The 21,719-nt window shown below is 34.6% G+C and overlaps 1 protein-coding gene across 3 annotated transcripts in view; it reads right to left on the bottom strand.

Annotated features, from left to right (window-relative positions):
- Nucleotides 1-21,719, bottom strand: part of LOC114328337 (homeobox protein caupolican) — a 527,416-nt gene that overhangs the window by 28,000 nt on the left and 477,697 nt on the right. For 2 of the 3 annotated variants that reach the window (XM_028277163.2, XM_028277164.2), the window contains 2 exons: nt 10,253-10,829; nt 3,609-3,685 (listed from right to left, as the gene is read on the bottom strand). In XM_028277163.2, the coding sequence (XP_028132964.1) occupies nt 3,646-3,685; nt 10,253-10,829 (617 nt within the window). In that variant the 3' untranslated portion in view covers nt 3,609-3,645. Of the gene's footprint in view, nt 1-3,608; nt 3,686-10,248; nt 10,830-21,719 lie in introns of all 3 variants that reach the window. The other variant, XR_003652160.2, reaches the window with a different exon arrangement.

Here is a 21,719-nt window from a genome sequence, read left to right as displayed (position 1 = left end):
ACTCTGTAATACCGATTCCAGGTACTTACAACTATTGCTTTTTACAATCAGCACACACTTTAGTAGTAAACGTAAAACTCCTATTATTCGCCATTATGTTTTACCATAGGTACTTTCAGAAATCCTGTCGTGGAAAAAAGATAGAAGTAACACTGTGTAGCTACATCATTATATCCATCTTATGCTAAACCTTCATGTTTTGACATTTGTAAAGTTCAATATTTTTAAATTGTTTTGGGATGATGTCTTTGTTAAATAATAATTATACTAATATGAACAAGTATTTTCGTTCTTGCCTCTCGCCACGATATTTAAATATATTTGCAAAACTGTGGATTTAGGTAAAGAGTCGAGAACAGTTTAGCTATTGTCTTTAATTAATTAATAAAATATGTTTGCTTTGGTGCGGGCCAGTTGGATACTGTATTAGTTAATGGCCGCGGCCGGACCGCACGAGGACCATTCACTGATCAGTATCTCGCTTCATTTGTCAATGTCACAGAGGTGGCGATTGTGACTGCAGGGTATTCTTCATTCCGCGGACGATTCTCAAGCGTGGGCAATGTTTACTTACAAGGTTGCCAGATATTTAATGTAGCAGGAATAATTTGTCTTTGAGAAAACCCAAGGTTTTAAAGATTATTCCTTATTTGATTAACGAACATTTTCAATTTTCGCTATATTTCGCTTACATTCCATAGATAGTCATACAGCAGCTGGGTAATGCATATATGCATAAACAACAACAACAGACATTTCTATTGGTAGTTTAACACATGACAAAACTGTAATCTTAGTTGCTTCAACAAAATTACCCAATTTATTGCATGCACATCCAATAAAACATACCACTAGGTAAGTTATTGCATTGGGATCATGTAAATGCTATTGGATTTGTTATGCCCAATAGAGGAATAAAACAATCTAAACTCCCAAAGAGATTAATGGTTTTTTTTATAGGAATTTAGAACACACAATCAGATGAACACTTAAAAAAGGACAATACACAAATAATAATTAAAGCACTCAATGCAATAGCCTTATAATACTACATAAAGGCAGCGAAGTAGAAAAAAATAAGCTGATACATATTAAAATATCTTGACATGTGAAGATAAAAGCTATATAGCTAACTTTTATTCGAAACTTCTCCAAATTAACCATCTCCCTTTCTATCAATCAATCGCTGATAGTATGCTTATATCGCTGATAGCATGCTTGACAATATTTGGTATTTGTAGATCTTGAGAAGGCGCACGACACAGTTATTAGACAAGAGATTTGGAGATGTGTTAGAGAGAAATGGATTCCTGAGAATCATGTAAGGCTCGTGAAGGATGTTTTCCAGTAACGGTTGACTCGCATTAAGGCTCTTCACTGAGTCCCCACTTATTTAATCTTGTTATGGAGATACTGATATTACTGACAGAGAAAGTAAGGGGAGGCTCCCTGGTCAACAGTGGCGGCTCGTCTAAGGAGGCAAGTAAGGCTTAGCCTCCCCATAAATTTTTTACACACGCTACACTGTTTTGTTTATCATGAATCGCGAAAACAACAAGCACTCTCACTATTATACAACGTGTAAATTCCATATTATCACTAAATATCCATACGCACGGAGCATTAGCATTAAAACGCATGATTGCGTCTCAGTTTTTTTATTATTACTGTAGGCAGGACCCTGGGTTATCCTGAGATGCATAAACGGAGCCGAGAAGTGGAGCAGCCTCCGTAGCTAATGTACCGCGCAGCGCAGCAGGCGTTTAAGGAGACGCGGTCTCTTAACAGTGGCATCTACGGTGCCATCACACGCTGCCCGGAGATATACCAAGGGAGGCTAAGTAGCTTCTCGGCTCCGTTGCGTGCATCTCGGGACAACGAGTTTTAGGGTCCTGACTAAAAATAATGAAAAAGCTAAAAGTGCGAATTTTGTGATGAAATTTGGTATGTGGGGTTACACTAATATTTGGAACAACTTGTTCAAATAAATTTTTCCGATATCTGTAACGCAAAGCAAAATATCGGTAATTTATCGTGTTTTTGAATTCGCAGTAGGCCGCGTTTAGAATGAAAAAAATTCAGTTGAGTATCTTAAAAAATGTGAAGCTTCATCCTGTATGGACTGCAAAACTTCAAATCTGTATTTATTTTGATATGCATATCTACTTACAAAGATGTAATTGTTAACAAATAAACGACACAAACTTTGGTATTAAACTTTTACAATCAGACTAACTATTTTTAAAATATGATATCATGAAATTATGAATTATGATGATATTATGAAATGTAAAAAAATGGGACCCTAAATTACATTTTTTTGCGCATTTTTTTGCTAGTGCAAATTTGTCTAGATATTTTACAGTTAGGTATAGCCTCCCCTATTATAAAAATCACGAGCCGCCACTGTTGGTCAATGCTCTTTGCTGATGCTATAGTGTTAGTAGAGGAGAGCAAAGAAATGTTGGAAAAGGGCTATTGAAGAGGGAGGACTTTAATTTATTTATCCAGGAAGACTTAACCCGATCACGCGTCAGCGCGTTATATGGTTACTTCAGTCAGGTGCCGTTCACACGCCTGCCAGTGATATGCTTACTTCAGTGAGGAGCCGTTTAACAGAATGGGTCCTAGCCGAGTTCCATCCTTTTCGATCGGCAACGAATGGGTTAAGGTTGAAAGGTCGAAAATGAAGTAATATGTGTTTACGAAGAATAGGAATAGTTGAGGACATCCAATTGCTTGGTGAAAAACTTGGACGAGTAGTAGAATTGAAATACCTTGGCCGCTACATAACCGTAAATGGGACACTAGATCGAAAAATTGATTAAAACGGTCAAGTGTGGCCGAAAATATATTGGGTAAGCCTGGAAGGGACAGGATCGGGAACGACTTGATTAGAGAAAGAGCCGGGGTGACTACAGTTTCCAAAAAGATTCAATAACAATGACTGCAATGGTTTGGCCACGTCAGACGTAAAAGTAAAACTATGTGGGAATGATAGAGCTGTTAGAAGTCGATTGAAAGAGAGGTAGAGGAAAACAGAGGAGAAGATGGAGCGAATGTGTGACAGCGGACTTGAAAGAGAAAGGTTTAGAAAAATACGAGATCCTGTGTAAAAGGTAGATTTAAAATTCCCTAAATAAGGGTTACATTAAATCACAGAAAGTTTTCGGATTAAAAAATCCATCATCAGTATTACTAAAATAGTAACTGTAACGAGTAAACTCGTTTACCTAGGGCTCTGTAATATGGAAAGATTCCCACCAGAGATCAATACTTTTGATCCCCTAGGTATCTGGAATGAGTGAAAGTTCAGCTTAAATAAGTAAAAGTCGTATAAGATTAAATCTGGATAAAATATATATTTTACAACTATAGAAGCTTAATAGAAAAAGTTTCCGTAAAATACTTTATGAATAACAGTAACAAGAAACTATAGTGTTAAAATTAAAGCGACAGCTTTGTAAATACCATTAAGCATTGAATCCCTGTTGAAAAAAGCGATAACCATAATCATGTTTTGATCATCATCGCGTAAAAATTAAACCTCATATTTTGTTGTTTTCCGGGATATAAAAATATTTTTAAGATTTGACAACAGTGCTTACCAGGTGGATGAATCGACGGGGCCCAGAAGGGAGCGGCTCATACTGGCGACACGAACCCTCCGTTCATGCTTTGGGAGCTGTAACAGAAAAAAACAAGTGAATTAGGATATCAGAAAGATAAGAAGGTCCAATTAAGCTGTGGGAAGATTTTAAATGGACCCGAAAGCGATTTGCGTGGGGTAAGGCAACAAGTTTGAGTTTAGGAGATGACGGATATATCCCCTCTTAATTGCTTGGTTTTTCTCACAAATTAAGAGCTATTTATCGAAAACATCTTGCACATCTAGGAAGATGTTATGGTCATCTAAAAATAACTTTTTGGTTTTCTGATTCTCATGCGAGTGTGTTTAAGCGGTAAATAAGTACAGTAAAGTCAATAACGGTCACTAAAAATGACAGAACTATTGGCCGATATAAAAAGGTGGCCGCTAATATCAGGTTTTTTAGTCAACAAATTTTGGTTTGGGAAACTTTGAAACTGGCCGGCTAGTTCAGGTGGCCGGTTTTGACAGGTGGTCGTTAACACAGGTTTTACTGTATATATATTTGTGATTTTGAGTAAATACCTGTGAGAAAAATTCACTTATAAGATCTCGTTAATTCACACTTCGGATACCAAATCGGGACTCTCTTTTAAAAATAAGAAAGCCTAAACGTCAACTAAAAGTGTCTATTAGTTTATCATTCCCGTTAATTCACAAAGAAAATAATATACAGTTCAAAATGTAGCACCCTCTATAATTTGGTCTCTATACGCTGTGAGCTCGTACGTAGAGGGGATATTTACAAATTCGCGAGCGCCAGTAGTGGCAAATCTGTAAACGTTTACCGGAAATTTGACATAAATGTCAAAGTGATTAATTTAAAATTAAAATTAAAAACATTAATTATAAAAAATATTAGTTGGTCAAAGCTGTGGTATATATTTTACCTTAAATATAATCATATATCATACATCTCCAAGTGGAGCAAAGGGCACCTTGCGGTGTTTCAAGTAGCATGAGGAATGATGGTGAGGTTGCTAGTCCCACGCATCATCTGTTGAGTTCCGTCCAATTTTGTTTACTAGTTTTCTCCATTCTCTTCTGTTTTTTGCTATCTTTTTTGCATCGTTCCATGTTAAATTATTTTCTTTGAGTTCTTTCTCTATTGTTCTTTTCCACGTATAAGATGGTCTACCCATTCTTCTTTTGCCTTGAGCATTGTAATGTAGAGCTTGTCTAGCAATATTTGTTGCTGGTTTTCGTAAGGTGTGTCCTATCCACTTCCATTTCCGTTTTTTTATTGTATGTTCTATCCTTTCTCCATTTGTTATTCTCCACAATTCGTCATTAGCAATTTTGTTTGGCCAAAATATTCTCAGTATAATACGTAGGCACCTGTTAATGAAGGATTGTATTTTCTGAAAGAATTTTTTATGGTGTTTCCATGTTTCTGCTCCATATAACAGGACAGACTTTACATTAGTTTCAAATAATCGTAACTTTGTTCTTCTGCTGATGTTTGTCGAGGCCCATATCTTGCGCAAAGAGTTGAAAGCGTTTTGTGCGAAGCTTATTCTTTGTGTTATGTCCTTTTCTGTGCCTCCTGTTGTGTTTAGCAGACTGCCCAAATAACAGAAATCTTTTACATCTTCTATTTGTTTCCCTTCCAAATAGATATTGTTTCCGTTCGTTTCCCCATTTGATAGTATTTTCGTTTTTTTCGGATTTATTTTTAAGCCGGTTGTTTTTGCTATGTTGTTCAATCTGGTGATACCTTAAATATACTTACGTTCTAAATACTGAATTTAAGTTTTTTTAATGTTCCGTAATATGTAATTATAAATTAATCTTAGCGCCATCTACACGATAATTGTGAAAGTGTCCTAAGTAAGAAATTCATATTTTATCAATAGAACGTCAAAATGATTAGCAAAATCTTAAAAAAATTGATTACAATTTAATTACTTTTTTGCGTTGTAAATATTAAGCGATAACAATTCAATAATAAATTTAAAAATTACCGGTGAAAGTTGAATTAGTAATCCGCCAGGAGCGACACCAGCGAAGCTCAGAGCGTATAGAAAATCAAAAAATCTTCAAAAACACGTCAAACTTAAGGCTAACGCCACACGGGCGATAATTTACGGCGCCGTAAGAGCAGTAAACCTGACGAGGCACTGATTGACTAACTCCTATTTCATCTACAATTGGTGGAGGAGTTAGTCAACCAATGTGTTTACTGCTCTTACGGCGCCGTAAATTATCGCCCGTGTGGCCTTTCGCTATTTGTTAGGGAGACATTTTGTAGACCAGTTTTCAACTACATCAACTCTCTAGCGGAGGCAGACACAACACCCAAAATCTTTATACGTTTATATCTGTATAAAAATGCCACAAATATTATATTCTTTTTTTTGGGAAAACCTTGGACTCAATACTCCAAAAATGTTTTGGACTTCTGAACGATACTTAGACTACTACTGTATTTACTGTATCCTGTATCTACTACTGTAGTTACTACTGTAATCTACTACTGTATCTACTACTGTAGTTACTACTACTGTATTTACGGTTTTACTTGATTTTTTCCAAAAAATACTCAAAACACTCCAATGCTCTCAAAAAAATTTAATTTGGAATGCAATTCCCAAAAAAAAAAATTTGAAGTTCTGAACATACTTCTTAATATCTTTAGGTATGATTTCCTTTATTTTTCCAAAAGTGCTAAAAAGAAATATAATGTATGTGATATTTTTTAAAAGGTGGTTCAACGACCTTTATAATGAGGTATCACTCAACCCCTTGAGATATACTCATGCTGAGTATATCGCTTCGTGACCGAGTTAGAAATGAAGACTTAAGATGAAGAACAGGAGTTACCGATGTAATTTCCCGAATTGCCACCCTGAAATGGAACTGGGCCGGACACGTCGCCCGAATCAGTGATGGAAGATGGACGAAGAGATTACTTAAGTGGAGGCCGAGATTAGACAAAAGAAGTGGAGGAAGACCACCTACTCGTTGGACTGACGATCTCAAGAAAATGTCTAGAAATTGGATGCAAAATGCTCAAAATAGAGCACAATGGACAAAAATGAGGGTGGCCTATGTCCAGCAGTGGACGCAAAGGGCTGGATGATGATGATGGTGATGATCACTCAACCCCTCTTTCCACTAAAAATTTTGGGGTTTGTGTCCGCCCCCGCTAGAGGGTTGATGTAATGTAGTTGAAAAGTAGCCTACAAAATGTTCACAAATCAATTTTTAGATTTTCTATAGGGACCAAATTATAGAGGGTGGTACCTGTTCAAATTGACACACTGTAGATTTAATAAGGTGAAACAAGACAAAAGTTCTTCTTCTTTTTCTTCCTCTTTATGAGCAATTCTGCTTGTTCATTGGCGGATTGATATCTCGATGGAAGGTTGTCACTCCATCTTTTGCGCGGTCGCCTGACACTTCTTCTACCGATTGGTGATTTATCTCTTGCTATGTTGATCTCTTTTGACCACTGAAAACTTTCCTTCAAAGAGAAATGCCCCAAGAACAAACTGGATTTACGAAAGATAGAGGTAAAAAGGTATCTATTCTAGTAAAATCAATATCCCACTAGGTATATATTTGTTTTAAAGATCATCGCCAAGGGTTCGATAGGGTCAAACGGCAACCTTATGGCAGATACCAGAGATAGGCGTACCACAACACTTAACTTCGCTTACAACTGATCTATACGACCTCACTATTGGAACAGTAAATGCTGGACACATTCAAACGAATTTCATCCAAAACAAGCTGTCAGACAGGGATGTATACTGTCTCCACAATTATTAATCAACATATATGGGCAGTATATTATGAGAAGAGCGCTTGAAGGATGGGAAATGGGCATCGCAATACACGGCCGAAAAATATACAACCTATGTTTTGCTTCTTGAAAATAGTCAAGAGGAATACCATGATCTCATACGACTGGTTGAAAACGAAAATCAAATATTTGGTCTGCAGTTAAACATATCAAATGCAAAGATTATGATAGTGGATAGATTATATAACTATAACAATTAACAATTATCCACACATAACTGCGATTGACCGGTTTGGGGTTATGAGCTCATACTTATATCTGGGATCATTAATCACAAACACAGAGCCAAAACAGGAAGAAAAAAACGTAGATATGAACTAGCAAAAGCCACAGAAAAGATGACCAAAATATGGAAGGACTCTCAAATTTCACGAACTGTAAAAATAAGATTGATCAACTGCTTAATATTCCCAATGCTAAGATACGGATATGAATCTTGGACCCTAAGAAAAGCGAAAGATAGATGCCATTGAAATGTTCTGTTGGAGAAGAATGTAATGAATTCCGTGGACTGACCACAGGACGAATGATTTAATTTTAAATGAGCTAAATGGTAAGAACTATTATCCAACTAAAGGGAGAGGGCCAAAGATCACGAGGAACATCCCCAACAAGATGGATCGATCAAATTACAGAAATATTAAAAGACCTATCCATGAGTTAAATTAAATGACCAGAGGCAGAGGCTTTGAGGACTATGAGGACGGATAATACACGACATCACGATGACCACTACACTTCCCCCGGGGGTCAGGACTGAAGAGACATCAAGGTCCTCAGTATCACCTTGATACCAATTTGAATTTTTTATTTTATATTTTATTTAAATCGTAAAGCATGAACAGTGTGATTAGTATCTGGACAGTTAGCCCAGTAAATAAACGGGAAATTCGGCGATACCGTGTAATTTTCAGGGGCAACTCCGAATTGCATAAAAATTTGGATTTAGGTTCTACTTACCCTCCACTTCAAAGTTGAAATTGTGCCGTTGGTTGCTTTTACTTGGGGGGTGACAGTCACCCCTTCTCGGGGGTGAATAAACATATGTTCAAGATAAGACCGGAAATGGATAAATTGACTGATTTTAAGCAACTTTTGTTCTATAGAGTTTTTTACGTAAGTCAATACTTTTCGAGTTATTTGCCATTGAAAATGTTGATTTTTCGACAAAACTACGTTTTCAGGCGGTTTTTCGCAAATAACTCAAAAAGTAAATATTTTATCGAAAAAAATATTCTTAGCAAAAGTGTAGCCTATAAGAAACCCAAAAAAATGGTGTATCAGTAAAGTCTATCAATCAAATAAAAACAAAGTTGCAGCTCATGAAAAATACGTCCTTATTCGTCTAATTCCAAATCGAATATTTCAAGGTGAACTCACCGAAAAATTAAGCACTTTTCGGGAAAAACCCATTTAAGCTTTTTAAAGTGTTTATAAAAAGCTTTGTTTTAATTATTAACAAAAGTTTTACCATTAAAAATAAGCGAGTTACGCTCAAAAGAAAGTTGGCCCTCTTTTTTTTTGTAAAAAATCATTAAAATCTCGCAGTGTTTAGCTCCCCAAATGAAATTAATCGCTATCGCTTTACAAACAATTTACTTACCCGTCTATTTTTTGTATGATCTGTCAGTCTCACCGGTTTAAAGTGTTTATTTTTGAAAGGGTTATAATTGAGAAAGCTTGAATGGGTCACTAATCATGAGTGTATGTAAATTTTGAACAGCCATATCTTAACCAATTTTTGTCTTACGGAGAAACAAAATAAACTAGCATATTTATAATAGCAAAACCTACATTTTTTTACTCTTTAAGATTTTTCTTATCACTAATACTTTTTAAGTTATTTTGAAAAAATTAAATTTTTCAAAAATTTTTAGAAAATTTTTTTTACTATAAAACCAAATGTTTTCAAAAATAAGCACTTCAAACCAATCAAACTTACAGATCATATAAACAATACACATACAGATAAAATAGATGGTAAAGCCAAACGATTAATTTCATTTAGGGTGCTAAATAGAGGGAGGTTTTCACGATTTTTTTTTACCAAAAAAAGGAGCCAACTTTTTTTCAGTGTAACTCGTTTATTTTTGATGCTGTAAACTTTTGTAAAAACAAATAATAAGCTTTTTTTCGATACTTTAATAATGTTAATAAGGTTTTCCCGAAAAACGCTTCTTTCTTCGGTGATTTCGCGTTGAAATTATTCGATTTGGAATTAGACGAATAAGAACGTATTTTTCTTGAGCTACAACTTTGCTTCAACTCAATTGGTAGATTTTACTGGTACACCATTTTTTTCGTTTTTTTTTATAGGCTACACTTTTGCTAAAAATATTTTTTTGATCAAATATTTACTTTTTGAGTTATTTGGGAAAAACGGTCTGAAAACGTAGTTTTTTGTCGAAAAATCTACATTTTAAATCGCGAATAACTCGAAAAGTATTGACTTACGCAAAAAACTTTATAGAACAAATGGTGCTTAAAATAAGTCAATTTATCCATTTCCGGCCTTATTTTAAACACGCGTTTGTCACCCCCCGAGAAGGGGTAAATGTCACCCCCCAAGTAAAAGCAACCAACGGCACAAATTCAACTTTGAAGTGGAGGGTAAGTAGAACCTAAATCCAAATTTTCATGCAATTCGGAGTTGCCCCTGGAAATTACACTCCAAAACGGTCATTTGTTGGGCTAAGTAAGGGAACGAGAAATTAATTTAATCTAAGCTTAACATCTCATAATACTTTTAAGTTCCTTTATAAGAGTAGGTTAAAAACAATATTTGACATACCTACCTTTTGTAAAAAGGCTTAAAGGCAGCGTTGTCCGTCGTTGAAGCTGGCATTTGGTTCGACTGAGGAACTGGAGGCCTCTGAGGTGATTGTATTCTGCTAAACCCGCCTAAAAAACCCGATTGAGAATACCCGCTATTTCCTGACGACCCTATGCACGGACCTTGTCCAGGAATCAGATTGCCCGCTACACTGGGAAGTTTCATACTAGGAGGAGTCTGAGGGGGAGTATCGGTTTGGACGTCTGGAAACCCCTGTTGACAATGACTTGGTAGGAAGCCACTTCCGCTGTACCTAGAACTAGGAAGGGCGAAACCATTACTTCCGAGCCATTGCTGTGATGACGGAGGTGGAGGTGGAGTTTTACAAGCTGCTGTATCCGCCAAAGACCAAATTTTCGGCTTCGACGGAGGTAGTGGAACTCCGCAGTCAGAGGTTTTCATTTCCGATTTCATTCCGAAGCCGTTGCCTAAGATATGGTGCATGTTAGTGCCAAGGATGTCGTCTTTCCTATCTTCGTCGGTCATGTCGTCGTCATCTAAATCTTTGTTACTTTCCGATTTTATTCTACCATGAATGTCTGTAACCAAAACCAAGATAATAGTAAAATGGTTATAATAAAAATAATACAATGTCTAAACTACATTAGGGAATATTATAGTCATAGTCGGCTCGAGAATCGGCTAAAATTTAAACCGAATATAAAAAAATTCAGTTTGGCACCATTGCGTGAATACCAAGCCTTACAGGATATCAACAGAACCGTCCAGACAAATTAATATATCTTTTACCACCAAAAATGAGATGTTTTAACCAAATAATGTGTGCAAAATAATTTTGAATTCGGTTCCAGTAATGAATTTGCTCTTTTTTGTCCGTAAACGCAGAAAAAACGTTTAATTTCTCTTGCGTAATAGCTATCGTCTAATTATTTTAACTGTAGTAATATTCAACTGTTTACTGTAAGTTCTAAAATTACTAATACAATGATTAATTTGGTGTTAAAATATCTTATCTTAAAAGCGGCAGATCGAGTTTCTTAAAGATTTATATCAAACATTGATACGGCCACTTTATTGCGCATTCTCACCGATTTCCGTTTTGACTATACGTAGTAATATAACTACATAACATCAAATCTTTTTACATACTTATATTAAACGTTTTTTAAGGTAAGACTTGTGCCGTGTACTTTTTATGGGTGTATGTTAAGTTTTGTTGGTGAGACTCTCGAAGAGGGTGAATTGAATTGAGTTAATGGAAATCAAAGAGCGTATCCCTGTGAAGTAATTAAGGGTCATGATAGGGTGGGTGATAGCAGTATATTTCGAGAAGGGCGAAACGATCCGGATTAGAGGGCGTTAGGGGGAAACAAACTTTCACTTATGGCAAATTGACTTGGGAGTTCATTATCAGCTAACTCAATAAACTAAACGTTGGAAATAAACGTCCAAATATTTGCTTTTAAAAATATCTTTATTAACAGTTTAATCATTAACTTTTTCTTAAATAAACTACATGAACAAAATAGTATTTAACAATAAAGCATCACAAAACAAATAAAATAAAATTAATAATTACTGGAACATGGAACATATAAAAATTAGTAACTGGGTGATAATAATAACGCTGAAGAGAATATATCCACGAGCTGGTCGAAGACGAAAGAGGAAAAATATAGTACATATCGTTTGAAGAAAGACAGGACGGGTGCAGAAATTACAAAGGAGTAAGTACTAGATGCACTAAAGACCACTCAAAACGGAAAAATCCGTTCTGTTCAATATAATATGCTCTGACCTGAAGAAGTTTTGCGAAAGATTCCATGAGGGAGAAACTGCTGGAATGAAGGTCAATGGAAAACCAATTAAAAACATTAGGCATGCGGATGACACTGTTATTTTGACAGAGTATCTCAAAGATCTGCAGACACTGTGAACAAGTAAAGAATTACAAATACCTTGGCATTAGAAGCAATGAAAAGAATGATTACTTCAAAGAAATTAGGAGTAGAATAGGGTGACCAAATAATAAACTTGAAAAAACAAGACACATCCAAAGAGGGTTTGGGAGCGATACCCTTTAGGGGTCTCCATAAACCTTTTTTAATTTACCTATGAATATCTAATTTAATTTAAAATGTGGAGCGTATAATGAATAAAAACAATGATTTTGCAGCTTAAAAAACGGGACAATCCTGTTTTTTTAAACGGGACGTTTGGTCACCCAAGAGTAGATAGATACGCATAGTAAAAACACGTACAGATTCTAACAAACTAAGAAAGGTGCTCTGTTCAAGGGATCTGAAGCTATATTTAAGCGTTAGGCTTGTAATGACACGCCGCGAGCACGCACTGACAGCTAGAACCGTGGGAGTTCCACCATCCGCGCAGCACGATACCCCACTCATTTCCACTTCTCCGAAACAAAACAGCCCAAGTAGAGAGATACTTAAGTAAGGAGGACACCGAACTGACCGAACGGACATTCTCCAGTCTTGAAGCGACAGCTCTGGGCTCCAACACCAGCCATGCGAAGTGAGCGAGGCAGGCCGACCTGAGTAGCGAAGTGCACGGCCGAAGGATATTTCGTTTTGTTATTAATTTTGTCTTTCTTTTGCAGACATCTATCCAGGGGGACTTCTCTGCAACGGGGCAATATACAAAATTGTATTTTATTTTTATTTTGATCTTTACATAATTACCTTAAATATATTTATTTCGTTTTTAACCTGTTTTTACTGAGGCTGTTCGTCTTGAAAGAGCTGCCCGTCACAGGCTGGCAAGGTGTTACATTTTCTCGACACTGCCGTATGGAGTGAAGGCGTGGATCCTGATCGCGGCGACAATTAAAAAACTGATTTGCATTGTTGGTACACAGGAGAATCCTGAAAATCTCATGGATTGATCACGTAACAAAGAATGAAGTCATGAGAAGAATACATCAGAGTACAAAAATAATAGAAACCGTCAAAGTTAGAAAGCTGTCAAAATAGCCAGAGAAGAAGGGTGTTAATTGGAGAAATAAATACGTCACCGGAATTAAAGAAGGAAGAGTTGTGAGTATTGCTTGTGATCAATCACCAATAGGACATCAGTACTTGGTAGTCGTTGAAAGGGTGAGATCGATGACACGATGACCTAAGTTTTTAGGAGGCAGATATAACACGGATAATTTGTTCCGAATTATTAACGAAATGATGAAAAAAAAAATAAACGTAATAAATAAATCGTGAAATATTTTTTTAATTGTTGTAAAGATTAGCAATCAAATCAAAATGTGAATAACAATGATCGAGACATAAAATATGATTAAAATTACAAGTGAAGTTAAAAAAGAGATAACTAAATTGAAAAAACAGTTAAAATTTGTGAAGGATCTGCTTAGTACTGGTTCAAGTCGTATCAAAAACATCTTAACTATTTGGAAGTATTAAGTCATCTCCCGCTAGGCGCGCTCCTCTAATATACTGATGGTTGAAAATAAAAGTCACAATATATATGCCTAACGGTTGATTTATTAACGGCGACTGTTCGCTTTATTAATCTTCTGTCCTTTGGCTGAATAGGTAATGAAATAAATATTTTTTATCATCAATCAACTTAATAGTCTTAAATAGTCGATGAACAATTGAATATTTTAGTTTTGACGGAATCCAATAAATTTGGTAATTTTTTTTGGAGACACGATAAACAAATATCCCATTTATTATTTCTGTGTTTTTCAGGTTCTGTGAGTATTTATTGTCATATTTTTAGACGAACACATATTTCACAGACACGTAGAAATTGAGGTCAAGTATATTCTTTTTCAATAGAGTTGAAATATTTCGTGATATAAAAGTGAGAAAAATTATAAAATAAGGAAAGGTACACACATATATTATAAGGTACATAAAGATGAACTTAAAAATAAGAAGTAACCAAATAAGAGTAGGAAGCAAAATGGAATAGAATAAGAACTAAAACTATAAGGAAAACATACGCCAACGACCATATATACGAAGTCAGTAAAAATGATGCAAGAATGCTCCAAAAATGTGGTATGAAAACAGCATTATAAAAAAACTCATCACTTTAAAGCCCTCATAAAAGTATATTATTAGACACTCAGAGATACAGCAAAGCCACCGTCCTTTGGACGCCTGTAGACTAATCACTGATCACCTCAAACGGACTTCCAACATTGTACTGTCGACTGTCTCATAGGAGCCTTTCTTTTCCGGTAAGGTCCGTTACTTTTAGCACAGGTAGTACATTTCTCACACCAGTCCTTTACATCGTCGGAACTGTTCATCCAATAAAACCGTTCCCGAATTTTCTGAAGGGTATTCTTTACACCAAAAATGCCCTGCTGACGAAGTACTTCGGCTATTCGGCTCTTTGGAATCATCAACTGTGTTCTCCTCGCCGAACCATCATCATTTTCCAGTAATCGTTTAAGCAAGCTGTCTTCCAAGATAAAGGAGTCCCACTGAGCCCAATACGCCTTAACTACTGAGCCTAGGCTTGATTTTTCTTTCCAAGATGGTCGACGATTTTCTTCTTTCCATTTTCTAATCTTCTGTAAAACCGGATCTTTCTCTTGTTCTTCCCTTATCTTAGTAGGCATCCACTCGTCGTTGACTTGGTACGGCGGCTTCCTTTGACTCTGTTTTGTTGCATTGAGAACAATCCGCTGGGCGCGGCCTAGAAAGGTAATCAGCATTTCTGTGGGCCGATGCTCGATCTTGAAATCGTATCCTTAAAGTCGTTCAATCTATCTGGCTATCTGACACTCAGGATTCTTAAACTGCATTAACCACTTAAGGGCGGCATGGTCGGTTCGGATTAGAAACTTCCTTCCATAGAGATATTGATAAGTGCTCTACTGATTTCACTACTGCCAGTAGTTCTCTTCTCGAGGCGCAATAATTTCGCTCAGGTTTTGAGAGCACTGTACTAAAATATCCAAGGACTCGTTCTTGTCCTTCTTGAATCTGAGATAGCACTCCCTCAATTCCCCCATTACTTGCATCCGTATCTAAAATGAACTCACCGATAGGTAAACTCAACACCACCATTTTTTCCTAAGACGCTGGTTTCTAATGCAGAAGATTGCTTATTACAGTTCTTGTTTAGGTGGTAATCTTTTAAATTCAGAAATTATTTTATTAGAATTTAATTGATGCATTTAATTATTGATACATGGAACAGAAAGAGACCAATAGAAAACCAGTCATAGAAACTATACGACAGCAAGCAAGCAAGCAATAATGATTTAACCCAGCCTGAGAGACTTGCTCACACCTTGAGAATACGGGTAAAGCGATAAAACTTTATTTAAATTTCTTCGTAAAATATTTTAGAATTTAATTATATTGGGACAGTTTGGTATTTCAAGCATAAACAATTTTTCTTTATCAGTGATTTCACGTTAATTACACCTGTCGTCAAAGACCGGTATACCTGTTTTTGCAGGTGGTCAGGGTCGAATTCTTTTTTGTTGACAAAGACCATTTAATGAAATTAATTAACTTCCACCTTTAGGCGCTTTAGGAGGCAAATATACATGTATCAGTTCCATAGCTGAACATAAAAGGCCGACTCATCACATCAAACCTGGTACGGAACTGCAAAGATGTCCTCAACAACCTGGCAAAAGGCAATAAAGCGTTTTTAATATTGGTGCCGATTCATGAAGGGGTGTCGAGTCATGAACTAGCAGATTCTTTGGCAAAACAGGTTTATGGCTCGAGAGAAACAAACCTTTGTCGGTCCAGAACTATTGTGTGACATCACCAAAGATGCTGCAAGAAATGAGGTGCAGAAGTGGCTGATAAGGAATCATCAAAAGAAATGGATAGCCACTAAGGGCAAAAAATAGGGAATTTTCGAGATTAAAATAGTCACCGAAATGGGTACTGGACATTGTTGTTTAACACATAAACAAAATAACCAGAAGAAATCGTACATAGTATTTATATAATTAACATACTAATAATGTATAGGAACCCTACCTACATAACTGTAGGGTATAAACTAAAGATCTTTCAGATTGCTGTATGGAGAGCAGACGATCCTTTGAAATCTGCTATCTACAAATTATTTTAAACTGATCATCCTCATCGTCATCATCATTTAACTTGTTAATTTGTTCACTGTTTGACTTAATCCTCCCTGTAACACATTTATACATTCTATCGAGATGTTTTTATTTAGTTTAATCCATACTCGATAATTATCACCGTCCATCTATTATCGATCGTTCTTCCTGTCTTTTTGTTCTTACTACATCCTGCCCAATTCCACTTTAGGGTACAGAGTTTTGTACTCTGGTTCTTCTTCAAATTTCTGTATTTGGAATTCGATCTCAAGAGATATGCCTAATATTTTTTTTCATAGCATACTTATGGTGATCGTATTTTTTGGCTGTTTTTTTTTTCAGCACTATATATGTGAGGTCAGGCATTTATTTAAAACTTTCCGTTGACACTTGAGAAGCTCTGATTTCAGTGTGTCTCGCAAGTTACCAAAGGAGGATCATGTCAGCCTTATTCTCCGGTAGAATTTGCATATTTGATTATCTCGACTAGTTAATACGTATTTCGTGATCTAGATGTTTGTACAAAGCAGTATCTTCTATTTAGTTCAGAGAAATAAGAAAAAAAAAATATCCTGTTGGTGACACAACCCCCTCCAGGCCGAAACCAAATTTTTTGAGCAGTATGGACATCTATATTATTAACCTATATGCTTCCTGCTGAATTTTCGCTTTTTTCGTCTATTACTAAAAAGTTAAGCATTTTAAACACATTTGAGAGTAAGAAACTCATAAATCGTATAAGAAGCTTCAATCTGGCGTTCGCTGAATATGTCTATCCTTATTGGTTGCTTAGAAAATTGCAAAATAAATCATAAATTTTAATTTTTTATAAATATTCATAACTTATGTAAAAATTAACTTAGAATCTTGTTATTACACGGAATTCTGAGACTACTGGTGCTTAAATCATACCCTAAATTTTAAAGCAATTGGTCAAATAGTTTAAAAGTTATTTAATTTGTTTATCCCAAATTAATTTTTTTGCAACACTATAAGTCAGAAAATGATGAAGTTACAGTAATACTTTGGATAGTTTATGAAATAAGAAGATTTACACCATTAATTTAATTTAAAGAAAATGAAAAAAAAATAATTCTCAATATTGCAAAATTATTTTTCAAGAACATGTGAATTAAAAAAAGGTCTAACTTCGTCCCTAATTGTCCTAGGACAATAATTGTTTTTCTTTCTGAATGTGTATAAAAATTCAGTCTTTCTAAATATGAAAAAATAGTTTTTCTACGGGTAACGGTTAAAAAGTTATTCTAATTGTTTATAAGTAAGCAAAAAATCGACATGTTTTTACAAAATAATTTTACACTGCTTAAAATTACTTTTTATCATTTTTATTTAATTAAGTTAATAGTATAAATGATCTTCTTTCATAAACTGTCCGAAGTGTTACTGTAACCTCATAATTTTCTGACTTACAGTGTTGCAAAAAAATGAATTTGGGATAAACAAATTAAATAACTTTTAAACTATTTGACCAATTGCTTTGAAATTTAAAATATAATTTAAGCACCACAAATCTCAACATTCCGTGTAACAAGAAGGTTGTAACTTAATTTTTACATAAGTTATGAACATTTATAAAATCTCAAAATTTATTATTTATTTTGCAATTTTCTAAGCAACAAATAAGGATAGACATATTCAGCGAACGCCATATTGAAGCTTTTTATATGATTTATGAGTTTCTTATATATATATATATATATATATATATATATATATATATATATATATATATATATATATATATATATATATATATATATATATATATATATATATATATATATATATATATATATATATATATTGTATTTGCGTCCCTCGTGGCTTCTGTATAGTTTTGACTCTTCGTGACTTCCGATCAATATACAGCGTGTATATTAACAAGAATAATTTCATACAGTTAGCGCTCGCTTTGGCATCCGTTATACTGGCAACAACGTACTTATAATATCAAGTAAAATATTTAACCTTGGTCGTGTTTAAGTGCAAATTTAGTTGTAGAACCCAGACAAATTCTATTTATAACTTTTGCCAATTAGGTGGTTTTGCTCGGATATACGATAAGGATTTGCTGTAAATTGTTTGTTTTCGTTTTTTTATACTCTTAAATCAGGTTAGAAAAACTTATTTCTTGGGTGTAGTTATGAATGATGTATTTTCTAAACTTTTAGATTTTCTATTTTATTTCGATGGAAGAAGATTATGGATTTCGGAAGATTTCGATGGAATAAGTTATATTGTAATATACTTAACAATACCACTATATACCCTTGACAAATTTTTATTTTTTAAAGTTAATAATTGTTTGATGAGCCTTTCGATAAGTTAGGTTAGGTATATTATTAAATTTTATTTTGATAATAATCGGTACTGTTTCTCTCTCTCTCTCTCTCTCTCTCTCTCTCTCTCTCTCTCTCTCTCTTCCTGTACTCCCTTCCCAGCGCATCCTTATCTGTTTTATTCTTTCGAAATTTGCTATACAAGTATTTTCCATTGCTCTCTGTTTCTCGCTCTCTCTTTGACTTCTCTCCATCTCAGGCCAATTCTTTCATGATCTCTTATTACAGTTCTTCTCCAGCTATTATCAGGTCTTCCTCTTCTTCTTCTTTCGTCTGGTTGGTATTCGAGTGCTTGTTTGGTTATATTATTTCGATCCTTCCTCAGAGTCCGTGTAATTCATTTCCATTTCCTATTTTTAATCGTGACTGTTATTTTCTCTTGTTTTGTTCTTCTCCGTAGATCTATGTTTTTTATTTTATCTGGCCAGTATATTTTTAGGATTTTCCTCAACGATTTATTTATAAAGGTTTTTAATTTTTTGCTAGTTGTTTCTTCCTGTCCCTTCCTGTAAATATTTTGATTTTGGTTAATTCTGATATATGGCGTGTGTTCCAGATTTTCCTTAATGCATTATGAATATATAATGAGTGCATATTGTGCCTTTACTATCCTTTTTTCTACATCTGATCTACTAGCGCCTTTTTTTCCATGGTTGATCCCAGATAATATGTAAAGTTATCTACCTCCTGTATTTGTCTTCCTTGTATTTTAATTTTAGTTTCTTGGTTGCTGTTTTTTAAGTTTTGTTTTTTTTGTCTTTATCTTCAGGCCCATTACCCTGGAGTATTTTGCAAGCTTCTTTTGCTTATGGCTGCTATGTTCGGTTAGGGGAAAAATGTCATCTGGGAACTACAAATCCTCCAACTAGTCATGCAATTTCAATCTAATACCTGTTTTATTATTGCTTACTTTCTGCATGATCCAGTCCGTTATTATTAGAAATAATGTCGGGGATAGCACACATCCTTGCTTAACTCCGCTTTGTATAACTACATTTACTACCATTTTTCCCGCATGTTCTAGTCTGGCTGTATATTTCTTGTCAAATAGTCTGATTAAGTTGATGTATTTTATCGGTAGTCCATATAGTTTTAGAGTCTTCCACATTTGTTCTCTGTTTATACTATCGAATGCCTTTTCAAAGTCAAAGTCAAAGTAAACATTATGTTTATATTTTTTTGCCATTCACTAGCTTGTTCCAAGATAATTATAGAGTACAGGAGATACAGCGGTACAGGTACAAGATACAGAGGTGCTGATAGAGTACAAATGTGGTCGATAGTGGAGCGTTTTGCGCGAAAGCCTTCTTGGTTGCTTCTTAGACTTAGTTTCTTGTCAATTTCTGGCTTCAGTCTATTCAATATGATATTTGATATTATTTTGAATGTGGCACTTAGCAGTGTTATTGCTCGCCAATTCTCGCATTTATTTAAATCGCCCTTTTTTGGTATCTTAATGGTTACACCCTCGTTCCATTTCTGTGGGAGCTCCTGGTCGGCCCATATCTTGAGTTTGTGTAAAATTTCTACTAATTTGTTTGCGCCCGCCTTTATTAAATTTATCGGTAGGTTGTCGCTTTCAACGGCTTTGCCATTTTTTTAGTTGATTCAGTGTGTTTTGTATTTCTTCTTTCGTAATTTCAATTGTTCTAATGTTTATTTCCTGTATTACGTTATCTTCGTCTATATCTGGTGTTTGGAGTCTATTTCCTCGCAGTGTTGTTTTCATCTTTGTATTATTTTATGTTCTGATTTAATTATATTTCCTTGTTTATCTTTGATTTGTTTATTACTGTTTAGTGTTTTCCCTGTCAAATTTCGGATGATAATGTACTGTATCTTCAGGTCGTTTTCTTGCGCAGCTTTTTCTGACATTTTTACCATATCATATACATAGTATCTTTTGTCTTTCCTGGCTTGCTTTTTAACCGCTATATTTTTTATTTGTATTTCCTTTCTACTGCTTTTTCCTTCTTCGGTTGCTTCTTTTTGTAACATTTTTTTTTAAGTTTCTTTCTTTCTTCTCTTAGTTGCAATAGTCCAGAAAAATAAGGTTTTTGTCGGGACACTTGACCAGCCAGGTTGCAAATGGGTTTTTTGGAGTTATACCTATTACATTATAAATACAACAATGCCCGTCACAGTTCGGACGAGAATTTTAGTAATTAACAAATAAGGGTCAAATATGACAGTTTTTCGTTTAAATCGCTACAGGTAAAAATAAGGTAATTAAATATCTTATTTAGATTATTCACCTTTTAGTAGATAAGCAAAGGTTTAAAATTTTTTAAATTTTGATCCGATTATTTGTTACTTCGGAAATTGCAAAATAAAACTAAATTTCGAAAATAAAAAAATTGTTATAACTTATAAAAAAATTGTTATAAAAATGAAATTAAGACTTTGATATTGCATGAAATGTTGAGTCAAACAGTCCATAATGCACAATAAATTTCAAGACGATTTGTCAATTAGTTTAAATTTTATTCGATTTGTTTATCACAAAGATGCAATGCAAATTGTTTTTGCAATGTTATTGTTCAGAAAATTATAATAATACAGCAATTCTGTGGAAACCACAGGAAAGAAGAATACTTATATTTTTAACTTATTTAAAAAATCAATAAGATGTCATTTTTAGCATTCTGAAAACATTTTACGAAAGTAGAATCATTTTTGGCTTCTAAACAATTTTAATAACCATATTAACATATTGACTAAATCTGCGTTGGGATTTGAAAAGCTGATATTTTTACACGAATTTTCAAAAAAAAACTTTTCGCCTAGGTTAATTACGAGCAAAGTTAGCCACTTTTATTACTTATTTAATTCACAGTTACTTCTATGTACATAAAATTCTCCTGTAACAGTGTTAGTTATCATATTCCTCCGAAACGGCTTGACCGATTTTTATGAAATTTTACACGTATATTCTGTAGGACTGAAAATAGGTGGTAATCTATTATTTACACCCATACGTTATAAGGGGGGTTGCCCCCTGCCACTTTTTTATTGTTTTGGAGAAA

The sequence above is a fragment of the Diabrotica virgifera genome, chromosome 7, assembly GCF_917563875.1.
Source record: "Diabrotica virgifera virgifera chromosome 7, PGI_DIABVI_V3a".
In the NCBI taxonomy this organism is placed as follows: domain Eukaryota; kingdom Metazoa; phylum Arthropoda; class Insecta; order Coleoptera; family Chrysomelidae; genus Diabrotica; species Diabrotica virgifera.
This window is presented reverse-complemented; position numbering and strand designations above follow the sequence as displayed.